The sequence below is a fragment of the Saimiri boliviensis genome, chromosome 7 (genome assembly GCF_048565385.1).
Source record: "Saimiri boliviensis isolate mSaiBol1 chromosome 7, mSaiBol1.pri, whole genome shotgun sequence".
NCBI classification, from domain to species: Eukaryota; Metazoa; Chordata; class Mammalia; order Primates; family Cebidae; genus Saimiri; species Saimiri boliviensis.
The window spans coordinates 56169271-56186799 of NC_133455.1; the positions used below are offsets into that span (position 1 = coordinate 56169271).

At 40.1% G+C, this 17529-nt stretch overlaps 1 protein-coding gene across 11 annotated transcripts in view; it reads left to right on the forward strand.

Annotated features, from left to right (window-relative positions):
- Window positions 1–5459: 5459 nt before the first annotated feature.
- Window positions 5460–17529, forward strand: part of NAP1L1 (nucleosome assembly protein 1 like 1) — a 37552-nt gene continuing 25482 nt past the window's right edge. For 2 of the 11 annotated variants that reach the window (XR_012518409.1, XM_074402535.1), the window contains exon 1: window positions 7063–17365. Coding sequence is in view for 9 of the 11 variants with exons in the window: in XM_074402535.1 (XP_074258636.1) it covers window positions 17313–17365 (53 nt within the window). In the remaining 2 variants the exon portion in view is untranslated. Of the gene's footprint in view, window positions 5733–6378; window positions 6501–7062; window positions 17366–17529 lie in introns of those variants that run through there. The other 9 variants (XM_074402538.1, XM_039471853.2, XM_039471856.2 and 6 more) reach the window with 9 other exon arrangements.

Below are 17529 nucleotides of genomic sequence, written 5' to 3' on the forward strand. Positions count from 1 at the left end.
GTAGAATTGATGTAATAGACTTCAAAAAAGGATTATTGACATAAAGTGTTGTGACTTCCTGTTTGTTTTCAATAGCCTCTTTATTTCCTTTCTGCACCCCTACCTTCCTTTCTTCTTTGCTTCCTTCCTTTCATTTCTTTCTTTTAAGCAAATAAATATTTACTGAAAGCCCTTCACCACTAGTGACCGTTCAAACCGAGGGTATGTAACAAACAAGAACACCACCTTGCAGCAGTTAACAGTCTAGTGTAGTGTATATTGTGGGAGAAGGAAACATGGGTGAATGAATACTTACATACTTACATAAATACCCACATACAAGTGCTGTCTGCAAACAAAGAAGGGTTTGCAGCCAGCTTTGTCTTGATTTGTCAGAGAACCTTCTCCGACTTGATTAGACTTGTATTTTACAGCAATAACTTTGGTAGATTGAAGTGGAGTAAGAGATTGGTATTAGAGAGACCAACTGTGAGGCTATCGCAAATGGTTTAGGTAAGAAATATTGAAGGCCCGCATAAAACAATGGCATATTTTCTGCCTAAGTGGTCTGTCCATGTGTGAGAAACAAAATAACATAAAACCTGGGAATGTAGAACATTATTTGGCATATAAACAAAACAAAACAAAAACCCCCAATCATAATCAAGGTCAACATATAATGCAACAATCCTGTCTAGGAAAAAGAATTAAAATTTAAAAATAAATGAATGAATAAAAAGGCAACATAAGGGAGCCTTGGGGTGATATAGCTGATCTGTATCTTCACAGTGGTGATAGGTACAAAAACCCAAACATGATAATATTGTATAGAACTAAATCCATATACACACAAATGGATCCAAGTGAAAGTGGGAAAATCTAAGTAAGACCATAGATTGTTACCATTATGGTAAACTGGAGAACGTTTTCACAGATCTCCCTGTGTTATTTCTCAAAACTTCATGTGAATCCATAATCATTTCAAGAAAAACTTCAGTTAAGTAATGACAACAAAATAAAGATACTGTATTCTTAAACAAGGCAGGCATAGTGGCTCATGCCTGTAATCTGAGCATTTTGGGAGGCTGAGGTAAGAGGACTGCTTGAGCACAGGAGTTGCAGAGCAGCCCAGGCAACATAGTGAGATCCCCCAAAATAAAAAAGTTGGCCAGCCATGGTGGCATACATTTGTAGTTCCAGCTACCTGGGAGGCTGAAGTGGGAGGATTACTTAAGACAGGGAGGTCAAGCTGTGGTTGTACCACTGCACTCCAGCCTGGGTGACACAGTGAGACCCTGTCTCAAAAAAAAAAAAAAGCTGGGTGCAGTGGCTCACACCTGTAATCCCAGTACTTTGGGAGGTCAAGGCGGATGGATCACCTGAGGCCAGGAGTTTGAGATCAGCCTGACCAACATGGAGAAACCTCATCTCTATTGAAAATTCAAAATTAGCTGGGCTTGGTGGTGCATGCCTGTAATCCTAGCTACTCAGGAGGCTGAGGCAGAAGAATCGCTTGAACCTGGGAGGCGGAGGTTGCGGTGAGCTGAGATGGCACCATTGCACTCCAGCTGGGCAACAAGAACAAAATTGTGTCTGGAAAAAAAAAGAAAGTTTTTTTAAAACAAAAAAACATTAATTTTTTTTTTTTTGATGTAGAGAGAAAAATTTAAGGCATCTTGTCCATAATTTTCTACTTTACATTGCAGTTATAAATTAATTTGGGGAAAAGTAGAAAAAAAATGAAACAATCCAGATCTGAAACTAAGATAACTGTTATTTAAATGTATCTTGGGCAGTTTTTAGATGATAATTATTATTAGCTCCTTTAGTGGTTTTACCTACAGATTAATTCAGTGGGAAGAAAATATTGAATACTAAAGCGCAAGTCATTGCTCTGGGAACTTCCATGCATTTCTCTATTTCATGCTAATAAAGAGACAGGTTTTATTATAATTATTAATGCAATTTTCACACAGGGAAAATTGAAGATCAGAGTGGGTAGGTACTTTTGCAAGGACACAAAGTGTTGGAAGGAGCCTATACCTGTCTGACGTTAAAGTCTATGCTTTTTTTCTATGACATAGGGGCTGAAATTCAGACACGAGCACAGTTAAAATACCTTCTTTGTCATCAGCTTACTTTTTGATCTCTGTAGTTCTTATCCAACATTGAGAAATGTTGACTATAATATTTTTGTGGTAATTGTGGTGTGGATTACTTCAGCTTAGGAAAATGTCTTTTAAAAGTTGTGACTAGATAGCTTTTAATAAAACATTTCACAAAAAGTGTCAGATACTATCAGAAGACTTCAGGGTAGTTCCTTAAACCTTTGAATAAAACAAAAACAAAACTTTGGTGAAGGTTAAAAATGGTTATCTTTTATTGAACGTTCACTATATACGTCAGGCATCATGTTAAGCAACTTAAGTGTGTTATTTAAAGGTTCACAGCTGGGCCAGGTACAGCAGCTCACAACTGTAATCCTAGCACTGTGGGAGGCCAAGTGGTATGCTGTCTTGAGTTCAGGAGCAAGAGACCAGTCTGGGCTACATTGTGAAACACCATCTCTACTAAAATACAAAAAATTAGGGGACTGTGGTGATGTGCACCTGCAGTCTTAGCTACTTGGGCAGCTGAGGCACAAGAATTGCTTGAACCCAGGAGGCAGAGGTTGCAGTGAGCTGAGATAGCATCACTGCACCTCAGTCTGGGTGGCAGATTGAGACTCGGTCTCCAAAAGTTTCACAGCTGGGCAAGGTGGCTCACGCCCAGCACTTTGGGAGGCTGAAGTGGGAGGATCTCTTGAGTCTAGGAGTTAGAGTAGCCTGGACAATACAGTGAGACCCCCTCTTGATTAAAAAAAAAATTTTTTTTAAGTTTCACAACAGACTATGAGGAATACAAACTTATTGTCCTCATTTTACAGATGTGGAAACTGAAACATGGGATGGCTAAGTGACTTATCCAAAGTTGCACAATCTTTAAGTAGTAGAATGGGGACAGAACAGGCTGACTCCAAAGCCACACCTCTAAGCCTCTAGGCTACAATGCTATAAAAATCTATCCAATGAAAATCATTGGAGATAGAGAAAAAAGAACCTTTCATTTTAGCCTATGTGCTGCCAAAGGGAGCACGAGAAAAGATGCTGCAACAGAAAGTTTGGCCTGGTCCAAGATCAGTGACCAGGGTCACCATCTATTGCAATTAAATTAGGTAAGTTAGCTATATTGTATGATTTTGGAATATAAGAGGGGCAAATGTGAAAAGTTCAAAGGTGGCCAGGTGGGGTGGCTCACACCTGTAATCCCAGCACTTTGGGAGGCTGAGGCAGGTGGATCATTTGAGGTCAGGAGCTTGAGACCAGCCTGACCAACATGGTGAAACCCTACCTCTACTAAAAATACAGAAAAATTAGCCAGGAGTGGTGGCACATACCTGTAGTCCCAGCTAATCTGGAGGCTGAGGCAGGAGAATTGCTTGAAACCAGGAGGTGGAGTTTGCAGTCAGCTGAGATAGCACTACTGCGCTCCAGCCTGGGCGACAGAGTGAGACTGTCTGAAAAAAAAAAAAAAAAAAAAGGAGAAAAGCTCAAAAGTATCTTCAGGTCAGTCACCTTCTATCCCTTTTCTCATTTTCTTTTCTTTATAGCTTTCACTTACCAATTATTTACTATTGATAAGTGAAATTGTTTTATTACTAATAATTTTATTAGTAACATTATTTTATTACAAATAAAATATTTCACTAGTAAAATTATTTTATTACTAATCATTTACCTCACCTCACTAGACCATAACTTCAGTACAATCAAGAACCTTGTCTTTCTAACTAAATGCTGTATTTCTGAAGTTGTGCCTAACATAAATATTTGTTGAATGAATATATAAATGTCTGGCCTTCCCTGGACTTTAACGGCAAAGACTTAGATTTACAAACTGGTTCAAAAGACTGTATTACAAATGCATACGTTATTAGCAATTTTTCATTGTTTAGTTTCTTAGATTGGCTAGGATACACTAAAAAAAGAAGAGGGGGAAAGAGCATATGTATTGGTAATGATAAGCCCTAAGTTACAGGGGTTAGTGGGTAGTCGCGGGGGTGAAACCTAAAAAATCAAGAGCCTTAGTGCCTGAAGTGCCAAAAATGGATGAGGCTTCCTGGTGTAGGATAAAAACCATCACAAAAACTAACGTCTCAATTTTGTCTCAGAAATTCTACTACCATAAACATTTACGGAAAGAAAGTGAAAGTTATATAGTTCATTTAATATGCTAATTACTTTGCATTGTACATAGCTTTGATTAGAATGCAACATTCCTGAAGTTCTTATTGAAATTAACATGTGTCAAATTTATGTTCAAACTGAGCACTGGTCTACCTTGTTTATGTATAGCGGGTTCTTCCTGAAGATTCATTATTGATGCTATTATACTCCTTGTTAGCATTACATCAGTGTTGATGAGGGTGTATAGGAATAGGCTAAGAACAACAAAAGAATCACATATGAAAAATGAAAATGAGTGAATAAACAGAGGTGTCTGCAATGTAGAGTGGGAAAGGCAATTAATGTCAATGAGGTTCTGGAGGGCCAAAGAAAACACCGTCTCCCCCAAAATGTAAGATACAGTTGCTAAATGTGTGGATTAAAATAGAGGATTCAGGCAGTTTGAAGTTAAAAAATGCAAAATTTAGAGGTTCTTAAACTTTTTGGTCTTAGGATTCCTTTACACTCCTTTAAAAATTGAAGACCCCAAAGAACTTTTATGTGCATTATTAAAACTGATATTTATGTTAGAAATTAAAATTGAGAAATTGGCCGGGACCGGTGGCTCACACCTCTAATCCCGCCCCCAAAGAACATTTATGTGGATTATTGATACTGACATTTATGTTAGAAATTAAAACTGAGAAATTGGCGGGGAGCGTTGGCTCATGCCTGTAATCCCAACACTTTGGGAGGTCAAGGCAGGTGGATCACCTTAGGTCAGCAGTTCAAGACCAGCCCAATACATTTTTGTATTAAAAATTTGTATTTTTACCGTGGTGACGGGTGCCTGTAATCCCAGCTACTTGGGAGGCTGAGGCAAGATAATCGCTTGAACCCAAGAGGCGGAGGTTGCAGTGAGCCGAGATCACGCCATTGCACTTCAGCCCGGGCAACAAGAGTGAAACTCTGTCTAAAAAAAATTAAACAAAAACAAAAAAAACCAACAAAAACCTGAGAAATTTTCAGTATTTCATTTAGAAACAATAAAGCAATCAAATGTTAAGATAATTTTTATATGAAAAATAACTACCCCTCTTGCCCCCAAATCGAATTTTTGCAAATCTCTCTAACATCTGGTTTAACCGCAGATGACTGGATTCTCCTATCTGCTTCTATTTTCAGTGTTTCCTTATCACATGTCATGTAGCCTCCGGAAAACCCCACTGTACACTTGTTGAGAGAATGAGAATGCAAAAGGCAGTCTTGACATTAACATGGAAGTAGTTTTGACCTTCCCCTTGAAAGGGTCTGGGGATCCTCAGACCACACTTTGAGAACAACTTTTTGAATTAGTCAATTTATTATCACTTGAAAATTAGCTATGAGGTTTCACAAACCAGAGGATATAGTGGGAGTTACGTTTTCAGAATGACGAAACAACGGACATACTGAGTGCCCTCATTATAACACACCCAGAGAACGCACAAAGATGCCATTTTCATCCGTCACATGAACCGAAGCCGAACTGAGGAGACTGGGTGTCAGGTAAAAGGATGTCGGGGTGGGGGTAGGGGTGACGAGCACCCTCTGAAGGCGCGGAGACCCGCTGGCACAGGAGAAGCAACGCCGGCAGAGGCGGCCGCCGAAGCAGTCCAGAGGAAAGACCTGTTTTTCTTAGGCAGGGAGGTAAAATGGTCACCGGGGGCCGGCGTGCTGCGGGAACTAGGCTCTGACAAGGAGCGCCCGGCGCCTCGGCTTCGGCGAGCGGGGGACCCGGCAACTGGCGCCCGGCGTCCGCGCTCGCGGCAGGACGCCGAAGGGGGTGGGCCAGGCCGGGCGCCGGGCACCCGGGTCAGGCCTTCCCCGCAACTGATGGGAATGAGATTTCCTCTCCGGCTCAGCGGGTAGAAATGGGACGGTGGGACGCTTAGCAGAGGACGTTAGACACCGGGGGGAAGTAGGGGAGCCCAAGCGCGGCGCCGGAGCCTCGGGGCGGCAGGCGCCCTCAGCTGGGGTATGGAGGTCGCCCGGGAGGAAGGACGGTTCAGTTGCTAGGCAACGCGGCCTGGACCCGCCTCCCGCTCGCGTTGCTGGGAAACGACGAGGCCAGGGGGAGGGCGGCGAGAGGGCCCTACGTGCTGACGCTAATTGTATATGAGCGCAAGCGGCGGGCTCTTGGGTCTTTTTTAGCGCCATCTGCTCGCGGCGCCGCCTCCTGCTCCTCCCGCCGCCTCCTGCTCCTCCCGCCGCCGCTGCTGTCCTGAGTCACTGCCTGCGCAGCTCCGGCCGCCTGGCTCCGCGTACTAGCCGCCGGTAACGGATAGGGGCCTGGAAGGGACGGGGGAACGTGGAGCTGGCTGGGCGGCCTGCGCACATGGGAGGGCCGGAGGGATGGAGGGACTGGGAGCCCGGAGTCGGGGCCGCTGGCCGCCTGAGGCCTCTGGGGTCGTCCAGTGAGGTCGGAGTGGACCGCGGAGTCCCGGCCCCACCGCCCCGGGGCCGATCAGCGCTTTTGTCCCGGATGGCTGAAGTGACGTGGGGGTCGGCGCGGCCTGAGGTTCTCTGAGCCCCACCGTCTTCTCCGCGTGGACCGGAGCGAGGCCGCGGCGACGCCCGGGTGCTCTGAGAGTGGGCCGCGCCGCGAGGGATCGGGAGGCCCCCGGCGTACCGGCCGGGCCGAGTGCAGAGCCGGCTCCTCTTCGACAGCCCCCTGCTTTTCCCTAAAAAATAATACGGGGAGGGAGGCCGCTGGGGGATGAAAAGAACGGCGGAGGCTGCGAATTCCGACGGGAGGGAGGGGCTGCGGAGGGACAAGGCCCCGAGGCGGGGAGGGGGCGGGGGAGGCTGCGAAGCTCCCGGGCTCTCCGCCCACTGGGGGCGGCCACGCGGGGAGGGGAAACCCCCGGCGGCTTCCATCCACACGTGGGACTGTGCTTCGTGGCCACCGGCTGGGCCTGGTTGGAGACCCTTGCCCTCGGGCTAACCTTACTTTGAAAGTTGCAGAGACAGTGGAATGTGAAAAGGAAGAGTGAGCTAGTAAGCCCTGTCCCTGGGTTTCGAACTCTTCCCTGCTTCTCTTTGGTCTTGATCTTTTTATTGGTACCCGAAGAGAGTGTGGATGTTAGCTGATGGTGAGGAAGGGCCTCCACTGCTAGTGCTCGAAAAAGTTAACACGTGTATAGCGCTTATGTTACTGTTAGTAGCGAAAGCTTGTAGTTGTGTATCCTAAGTAGACTTAGATGGGTGTCTTCATCAGGGCTTTTTCTTTGGGGAGTATTGATCCTAATCGATTTAAATTCCTAAACCAAGCTTGACCAACCGCGGCCCAGGACGGTTTTAAATGTGGCCCAACACAAATTCATAAGCTTTCTTAAAACATGAGGGTTGTTGTTTTTTTTTTTCGATTTTCTTTCTTTTTCTTTTTTTTTTTTCCTGAAAGGAGCTAAGCCTTGAAACATTGTTTTTCTTTCTTTCTTTCCTTTTTTTTTTTTTTTTTTAAAGCTCATCAGCTAGTTAGTGTATTTTACGTGTGGCCTAAGACAGTTCTAGCGTGGCCCAGGGAAGCCGAAGCACCCCTGAACGGTTCTTAGATGAAAATAGAGTTTTGTCCTTTATAGCTTTAATTGTTCTTGGCTTTCTTACAAATTAGTTCCTTTATTGAAGTGACTAGAATAAGATACTTATGGATAGAATGACTATAAACTTAGCCAAGTTTGTAGCCTTCGACCTTGTCAATGAACTTCACTCCCCTAAAATCTCGGGGATGGCAATGTAGGAAGGCTTCGACTGAGGTCCTATCTGGGAAGGCTGGACTTTGAAGTACAAAACGGATGAACCAGGCACAGGATGTCCTCAAGGGGCCTCTATTTTAGGCGGTCACTGGTGATAAGTTAGTTCTGAAACAACTGCATTTTAAAATCTCACCGATGTATTTTAAGGTATCTCACGGCTGCATTTTTAAATTTACACTGCTTGCCTGGTTTCAGAAGAGCTGTAAAATGAAATTTGGCTTTTTGAAAATAGGTGGATTCAAAACATCTTTGGAAAGGAGTATCTGGATCCTCTTTTTTTTTTTTTTTTTTTTTTTTTTGGTTCTTTAAAATTAATACTCTTATTCTTAGTTTGGAGGTAATACACATTACCTTTGATTGAATAAGGGGAAAACCTTTCGTGTGTAGGGTACCATTTAAAAATCAATGAGAAATAAGTGAATTTTACAGTTACCTTCAAGGGACTCTCGTGTTTCAAGCTTGTTTGAAGTTGCCCAAGTTTAAATAAATGGCCTAAACCTAAACTATAGTTCTAAGGATACTGTCTTTGGAGAATATATGGAACTAAACCTTAGTAGGTGGACTTGGACATCTTCTGTCATAAAACCTTGACTCACAGTTTCTCCTTCCAGGTCAACATTGTTTATTTAATAAATAGAAATTTAAAATTTTTCACTCTTCCAATTTGAAAATCCAAATTTTATTTACTACAAAGTACCTCTTTTTATATTAGGTCCATTAATTTTCAGAATTATAAAGCTAATACTGAATGTGGCAAATGACTGCACTTGGCCTTTAATGAGATTTTTGAAAAGAATACCTGTACCATAACTAATGTAATCCAAAATGCCATTCCTCACTTTATTCAGCCTTGCCCCTGTTGGCTCCTGGTGACTAAATTGATTCTAAATTTCTCAAAATACGTTCAAGACACAGAGTCTTTTTGTAGGAGAAGGGGCTAAAGAAGAAATATCTGTTGGACTTCAAAGGTCTGAAGATGTCAAATACAGTATTTTATTCTCTCTTGATTGTAAATTTAAAACAGGATTAGAACAAATGAATCCTCATCAATATCAACATATTAATGATCATTGTATTCAGATCTTCAAGTTTAATCAAACCCGTAATTACTTGTGTTCTCAGTTTATTCTTTGGGTAACTGTCTAGCACCTGTATGGACATGTGTCAGATATCATGAGCAAAAGAGGCAAATTGGTTGCTTAGATATGAAATGTTATATTGTGATGAATGCTGTGAAGGAAGAAAAGGGTAAAGTGGGGCATAGAGTAATACAACATTTACACAAAGGAACCTGTTATGATTGATGACTTTAAGTTCCATTTCAAGCTGATTTCATCTAAATAAGTTTTTGGACAGTGGAGAGGTTAGAAGAGAGTTGTTACTTTACACCTATCCGTACTTAAGTCCTTTAACACAATGACTGCAGAACATTAGTGTATATTACTGGGCTTGCCATAGAAAGTGGCTTCTATACCTTTGGTTACCTACTCTGCCTTTTACTTCCTAAATATTTGTATACATTTTGACTTATTCAGAAATTCTGTACATTTTGATTTTTATTGGGAACCAGGGTTTTATATATATTTTTTCCTTGTGGAGACAGGCTCTTGCCGTTTTGCCCTGGCTGATCTTAAATGCCTGGCCTCAAGCAGTCTTCTTGCCTTGTCCTTCCAAAGTGCTGAGTTGAGAGGTGTGAGCCATCACACCTGTCTAGAGTTGCAATTTTGGTCTTGGAACTATTTTCTAAAGAGGGTACAGAAGAGCATAATGGGTTAATAATGTAATAGCACTTAGTGATTATTCAGGCATTATTTTAAATTCTGTGTGTGTTATTAGTTCGTTTAATGTACTTAGAGACAGATAGCTTCAACATTTTAACAAGGAAATAGGTACAGAATGTTAATAACCCATCCATGATTATGTATATGAGCAGTGATAACTTATGATAAGATAATTTTTATCCTGGCTTTGAAAGAAAGTTGACTTACACTATTCTGCTATAAATCAGCATATTAGTCCATTTTCCGTTGCTTAGAATACCTGAAACGGGGTAATTTATTAAAAAGAATTTATTTCTTGCAGTTGTAGAGGCTGAGAAATCCAAGACCAAAGGACTACATGTGGTGAGAACCTTGCCTGTGGGGACTCTGAAGGTTCCCAAGGCAGCGCAGGGTATCACATAGGGAGGGGACTGAGCATGCTAACAAAGTAGCTCAGATCTCCAGTACCCTCGTGGGAAACTGGGTAATTTATAAAGAAATACATTAATATGTGAATGGATTAATTCCTTAGTGAGGGAAGAGGGGAAGAGCCCTCATGCTCCAATCACTTTTTTTTTTTTTTTTTTTTTTTTTGAGACGGAGTTTCGCTCTTGTTACCCAGGCTGGAGTGCAATGGCGCGATCTCGGCTCACCACAACCTCCGCCTCCTGGATTCAGGCAATTCTCCTGCCTCAGCCTCCTGAGTAGCTGGGATTACAGGCACGCGCCACCATGCCCAGCTAATTTTTTTGTATTTTTAGTAGAGACGGGGTTTCATCATGTTGACCAGGATGGTCTCCGTCTCTTGACCTCGTGATCCACCCGCCTCGGCCTCCCAAAGTGCTGGGATTATAGGCGTGAGCCACAGCGCCCGGCCCCAATCACTAAGACCCCACCTCAGTGCTGTCACATAGGGGATCAAATTTCAACATGAGTTTTGGAGGGGATAAATAAAACTGTAGCAGCATAGAATTCAAAAGCACTCCACCTTTTATCCCAGTGTGCTCTAGGGAAAAGCCCTGTAGCAGTTATGGTCATGAAGTCTTCTTCCAACATAGAATTTGTTTATATATACAGTTATGCCTGGTTAATGATGGGGACATGTTCTGAGAAATGCATCATGAGGCCATTTCATCCTTTTGTGACTGTCGTAGAAATGTACTTGCACAAACCTACTACATACCTACTGCATACCTAGGCTATATGGCATAGCCTCTTGTTCCATGCCACAAACTGGTGTGGCATGTTGCTGTGTTAGGCAGTTTTAACTTTTTTTTTTTAATGAGTTGGAGTGGACTCTAATGACAAAAAGCATAGTATAGTAAATAAGCCAATAAGTTGTTTATTATCCTTATCAAGTCTTATGTACTGTACATAATTGTATGTGCCATACTTTTATATGACTCTGCAGTAGGTTTGTTTATACCACCATCACCACAGACATTAATAATGAATTGAGCTGTGACATTACTAGGCAATAGGAATGTTTCAGCTCCATTATAATCTTGTGGGACCACCGTTGTACATGCAATGCTGTGTTGACTGGTGACTGTGGTTGGGTAACGGTTTCTTAGCCTTATGTCTGCTCTGTATATCCAATCAGTTCAGTCAGTCGTCTGCCATCTTCAGTGGAAGGTTTTGTTTTTAGTTTGTTTTAGGAAGGAAGATTTGCATTCAGGAGATCAGGTATGGTGGCTCTCACCTGTATTCCCAGCACTTTGGGAGGCCAAGGCGGGAGGATTGATTGAGCCCAAGAGTTCCAGACCAGCCTAGGCAACATATTGAGACACTCTGTCTTTTAAAAAGAATTAAAACAATTAGCTGAGTGTGGTGGTACACACCTGTAGTCCCAGCTACTCAGGAGGCTGAGATGAGAGAATCACTTGAGCCTGTGAGGTCAAGGCTGCAGTGAGCTGTGATGATGCCACTGCACTATAGCCTGGGCAAAAGAGCAAGGCCCTGTCTCAAAAAAAAAAAAAAAAAAAATAGCCTTCAAATATGTTTTTAAGGTCAGTTATGTCTTTTGAGATCTTATACACACCATATATATATGAACCTTTTATTATGAAGTGACCTTTTTATCTCAGTAATGTTTTTCCTTGAAATCTTTTTTTTCCTGATAATAATACAGTGATACTAACTTTGGTTAGTGTTTTATTCTGAAACTGTCTTTATGTTACAGATTTTTTTTTTTTAAGGAGATAGGTTGAAGTGTGGTGGTAACAATCATAGCTCACTGTAAACTCAAACTCCTGGCCTCAGTCTCCTGAGTAGCTAGGTCTACCTACAGCAAGCGTTTTAATTTTTTTGTGGAGATGATCTATGTTGCCCAAGCTGATCTTGAACTCCTGGCTTCAAGTAATCCTCCTGCCCCAGCCTTTCAAAGTGCTGTGACTATAGGCGTGAGCCAGTGCATATGGCCTCACCTTCATTCTTAGGAAATGTTTTGGTTGGGGATAGTATTCTAAGATTGTTAGTTCTTTCCAACATACTGAGTTCTTTTCAACATATTCTGTTGTCTCTTGGTGTCTTATTGAAGAGAAGACAGCTGTCAGTCTTTTCTACCTTTGAAATCTACCTTTTCTGTGTGTGCTTTTGAGGTGAATTTGTTTTTGCTGTCTTGCCTTTTTACTGATATATAAAAATTATATTGATTTTTAATATATATAATTTATATATATGATACCTATAATTTTTATACATATAAAAAATTCTGAGCTGGATAAATACATATATATGGATTCTTTATTTTATGGTTTTAATTTGTAGGGCTACCTGAATCTGTGGATTGGTGTCTTTCATCACTTAAGGAAAAATCTTGGATGTCAATTTCTTCAAATATTCTGTCCTATTCTCCTGCTCCTAGAACTTGTATAAAGTCTTTATTAGATTAATGATTTCCTTCCAGATACTGTATTTTCAAGCTGAGATCAAAGACAACTCAGCTTACTTTGTCTATAGGTATATATTTGTTTATAGTCTGTTGGACAATATTTAAGTCTTTGTGTAGGATTGGTTTCTGTTATATTCTTTTCTGTTTCTCCTGTTGGCTGTGAACATTACTTGTATGAATTTTTTGAGGTCTAGAAGGAAGCTTTTATTTATATTTGGATATGCAGGTGTCTGAATATACCAGGAACAGATCACTTTAAGTACATAGCTTGGGGTTTGGAGGGCAATACAGATGAGGAAAATTTGGGCTTTTTGTCCAAGAGAATGAATTTATTCTTGAGGAATATAGCACCTTGGAGTTTCTCTTTAATTTGGGAGGGTTACTGTAAAGATACCCACCTTGGACAGGCCCAGGATTTTAACTTTGGTTAAAACCAAAGTTCACATTGCTTGTAATTGGCAATTGACCTCAGTGCAAAAGTGCCTTCTGCTTCCTGTTTTACCCTCAGTTTTGGACTGGTAATTCCTTACTATCTTGTTAGCCTTTCAGTGCTTTTAAGATTTTATTTTATTATATTATATTTATTTATTTATTTTTGTGAGATAGGGTCTTACTGTCACCCAGGCTGAAGGGCAGTGGCATGATCTCGATTCACTACAACCTCTGCTTCCCAGGTTCAGGCAATTCTGCCTCAGCCTCCTAAGTAGCTGGGACTACAGGTGTACGCCACCATGCACAGCTAATTTTTTGTATTTTAGTAGAGACTGGGTTTCACCGTGTTGCCCAAGCTGCTCTCGAACTCCTAAGCTCAAGCAATTCACCCACCTTGGCCTTGACGGTGCTAGGATTACAGGTGTGAGCTTGCTCATATTTTTCTGCATAATCTAGTTTGTTGCTCTCAGGAATCAAAGCTTTTCACAGAGAACTGGGAATGCAATTTATTGTCTAACAAATAAGATTCTCACTGATTTTATTTAATGTCAACTGCAATGAAAAATTAATACGGGTATTAACTTAAACTTGTGTTCTCAATGTGATCTAACTCTCTGAGAACCTCCTCTCAGAAACTGAGTTTCTGGTTTAGAATGCAGATTTTTGGGTCCTACTTTCTCAGGTGTTTTTCTGCTTCATATAGATGATGAAATAGAGATGAAATAGAAGTTGTTTGCCTGAATTTGTAGATTGCTACAAAGTTGATGTCAGCCCAAATGATCTGACTACAACTGACTAGAAATTTAGATCTGTCTTACAACCAAGAGATATAATTTATCCAGAATGGGCAGGTTTGAGCAGCCTTCTCTGGAGGAGTAAATGCCTCCTGTTAATGTTCTCTAAATTATCTGTCTTGGATCTTCTACTAAAGATAAAGTTTCATTTTAAGAGTTTAAATATAATGCTGCAGATGGACATTGAAGTTAGCAGTGTAGCCATTCTTCTGCAAACACGTTAAAATGTTATAAAAGGGCCAGATGTGGTGGCTCACATCTGTAATCCTAGCACTTGGGGTGGCTGAGGTGGGCGAATCACTTGAGATCAGGAGTTTGAGACCATCCTGACTAACATAGTGAAACCCCGTCTCTACTAAAAATACTAAAAATTAGTCGGGTGTGATGGCATGCGCCTGTAGTCCCAGCTACTGGGGAATCTGAGGCAGGACAGTCACTTGAACCCGGGAGGTGGAGGTTGCAGTGAGCCGAGATCACACCACTGTACTCCAGCCTAGGCGACAGAGCAAGACTATCTCAAAAAAATAAAAAGTTATAAAATTTAAATTTGGAAGTTTTGGGGTTTTTTTGCTTCTGTTTTTGACAATTGCTGGATTTACTAGACACTATATATTAAACCCAGCAAATTTCAGAATAAATTCATATTGGAAATTATTGTATAAATCTGTGTATTGGAAAACCAAATACATTCATGTACATGACATTTCAGTCAAAGATGGACCATGTGCATATGTGATAATGATTCCATAAGATTATAATTACTTTTTTTTTTTTAAATTAAGGGAAAGCGTGATACCTTGTTTTTATTGTACCTTTTCTGTGTTCATATGCATGACTACTTAGCCATCATATTGAAGTTGCCTACAGTATTCAGTACACTCACATGCTGTATAGGTTTGTAGACTGGGAGCAATAATCCGTATCATAGTCTAGGTGCCTAGTAGGCTATACCATCTAGGTTTGTGTAAGTACACTCTGATGTTTGAACAACAACAAAATCATCTAAAGACATATTTCTCAGAACATACTCCTATGTTTAATCCACACATGACTGTAATGGTGAATGGTAAATAAGTTCTCATTACCCCCAGTCCCTTCTTTCTTATTAGGTTACTCCTGTTAGGTTTTTGGTGTATGTTTTCAGAAGGATTTTATTTACATTAAAGTATGTACATATATGAGTGACATCATATATATATATTTCATATCCAAATGGGATTTTGGCCTACATCCTATGCCTTGCTTTGGTGTTCTTTCATAGCAACTCAGGTCTGTTTCATTTGTGACTGCCAAGCATTCCATTTTATGCATATTCCATGATAGTACTAAGTTTATAATAAGCTTTGTGTGTTACCCCGAAGAATACAATGCTATAATTGGCAGGATCAGATTTAATTCCTGTAATCGTGAATCTTGTCAGTTGGAACAGACCACAGGTCACACTAATTTATAGTTACAGACTGACATCTTATGTTGGAGAGAAAGAAACCTTTATAGGAGTGTGTGTACCAATAAATCTTACTTACCAGAATGTATAGGTTGGAGAGAGCATTTCTGAGGAGTGAAACTTTGAACTGAGAGCCGAAAGATGTGCAGGACTTGTTCAGAGCTGTGGAAGAACCTTCAGGTGAACATGGAAAGCAAAGGCATATGATTCTTTATATTAATTTTTTTATGGTAGATCTCATAAGTGAATAAGTCTGGAAGTGGACATATTTTTTTTTTTTAATTTTTTTAAATTTTTTTAAGAGACAGAGTCTCACTGTGTTGCCAAGGCTTGTCTTGAACATCTGGCCTCAGATCCTTCTGCCTCGGCCTCTCAAAGTGCTGGGATTGCAGGCATGAGCCATGGTGCCTGGCTGAGATGGACATGTTTACAGCTTTTGATATTCCTTTTGTCAGTTTGCTTTCCAGAAAGATACAGCAACAGTAGCCAGAAATAAGGATGCATATGCACATGTGTTTCCCTGTATTAAAAGGAAATTATTGATGATGTAATAAACAAACTGGTATCCTACTTGCATTTCTTTGATGTCAGAGATTCAGTATTTTTAAATTTTTGATTAGTATTTATAATTGTTAAACATTTTGTAAATGTTGACTCATTACCCAGCATCACTAGAAAAATTCATCAGTACTATTAGGAATTATTTATAACAAATAGAAAATATTTATAGAGTTAGACATATTAGGAAGAAATATTTTCTTTATAATTACTCTAAAGGATAGACTAGATCAGTAATAATGTTTTCCCAAAATATTAGCACTTAACTGCTAAAATCAGGATCTTTTCCATTTTTAAAAACTCTTTGTTCATCGGTATATTAGATATGTTGCTATGAAAGTAAACACATCTTGTAGGACTTTGTGGGTTAAATATGTACTATGATTTTAATTTTTACCAGATAACTTGATTCTATGTATGTATGTATTTATTTTTTTAGAGATAGGGTCTTATATTTCCAGGCAGGCCTTGAACTCCTGTTCTCAAGTGATCTTCCTGCCTCTTGTGCAGCTGGGACTACAGGCTTCTACGAACACTGTGCCTGGCTAAGATAAACTTGATTTTAATGTGGATTCTATCTAAACTTGCTTTAGTTTTTATGTAATCTGTAGATTACCTGTGGCATTCCGCCGTTTTTTTCTGCCTGAATATAACTCCTCTGCTTAATAAGATTTGTTTTTCTAAAAGCAGTATTCTCCAGCTTCATACTAATCTCTTAGTGAGAAGGAAATTAGGATATGCTCTGTTCAGTCCTTACGGTAAACTTATTCAGGTTTGGTAACCACAAGTCTTGACAGTGTCCACAGCATATCTAGGGGAAGTTGAAGGTTGCTGGTTATCAGTTATCTAACATAAAGTACATATACATTTGAAGAGATAAGGAAGGCTTACCTGACATCAAGACTGGGACCCAGAGCTTTTGAAATAGTCTAAATGGTTGATATTTGAGCCAGGGATGAAGTGTTTTTAAAAAAGATAACCAAGGGGCATAGTGAGTACAGTAGGCATCAGATTATAAAAATGAATATTGCTAAATATGAAATGGATTTTGTTTTAAGATTTTACATAGCCACAAAATTTAAGCAGAAGTTCACCTTTTTGATTGTTGAAAGAATATGAATGAAGACCCTTTTGTACTGTTCCTTTCCTATGATTCTAGCAAATGTTGGATTTTTTTTTAACCAATGGTGCTATTACAATCTTTACACAACAGATTCTAAAAGCTTAATGGTAACTTTTCTTATTTTAGATAATATCCTATGAAAAATTATTTTTGTTACTGGTAAGGAAGAATTTGCATGTTCCATGAATTTTCTTCTTAACACTGATAGTATTTTAAAGGAAACAGACATTTCTTGGTGTAGTTTTCAGTGTAGTATTGATTTAAAGGGTTTTGGCTTCATATGTTTTTATTGGTTTTAAGTAAATCATATTCTTTTTTTTAACATTGATGTTTCTCTCCATAGATATTTGGAGTTCTTACAACATGGCAGACATTGACAAGTAAGTGGCAGAGAGTTGGTTCTTTTTCAGAGATTTTTGGCATCACTTTGTATTGTGATGTTTTAACAGCAAGTAGCATGAATTATGTATTATGAAAATGTAGTTACTAATGCTTAGTACCTATTTTTACTAAAAGTTGAGTGCAGTGTATTCAAGATAAAATA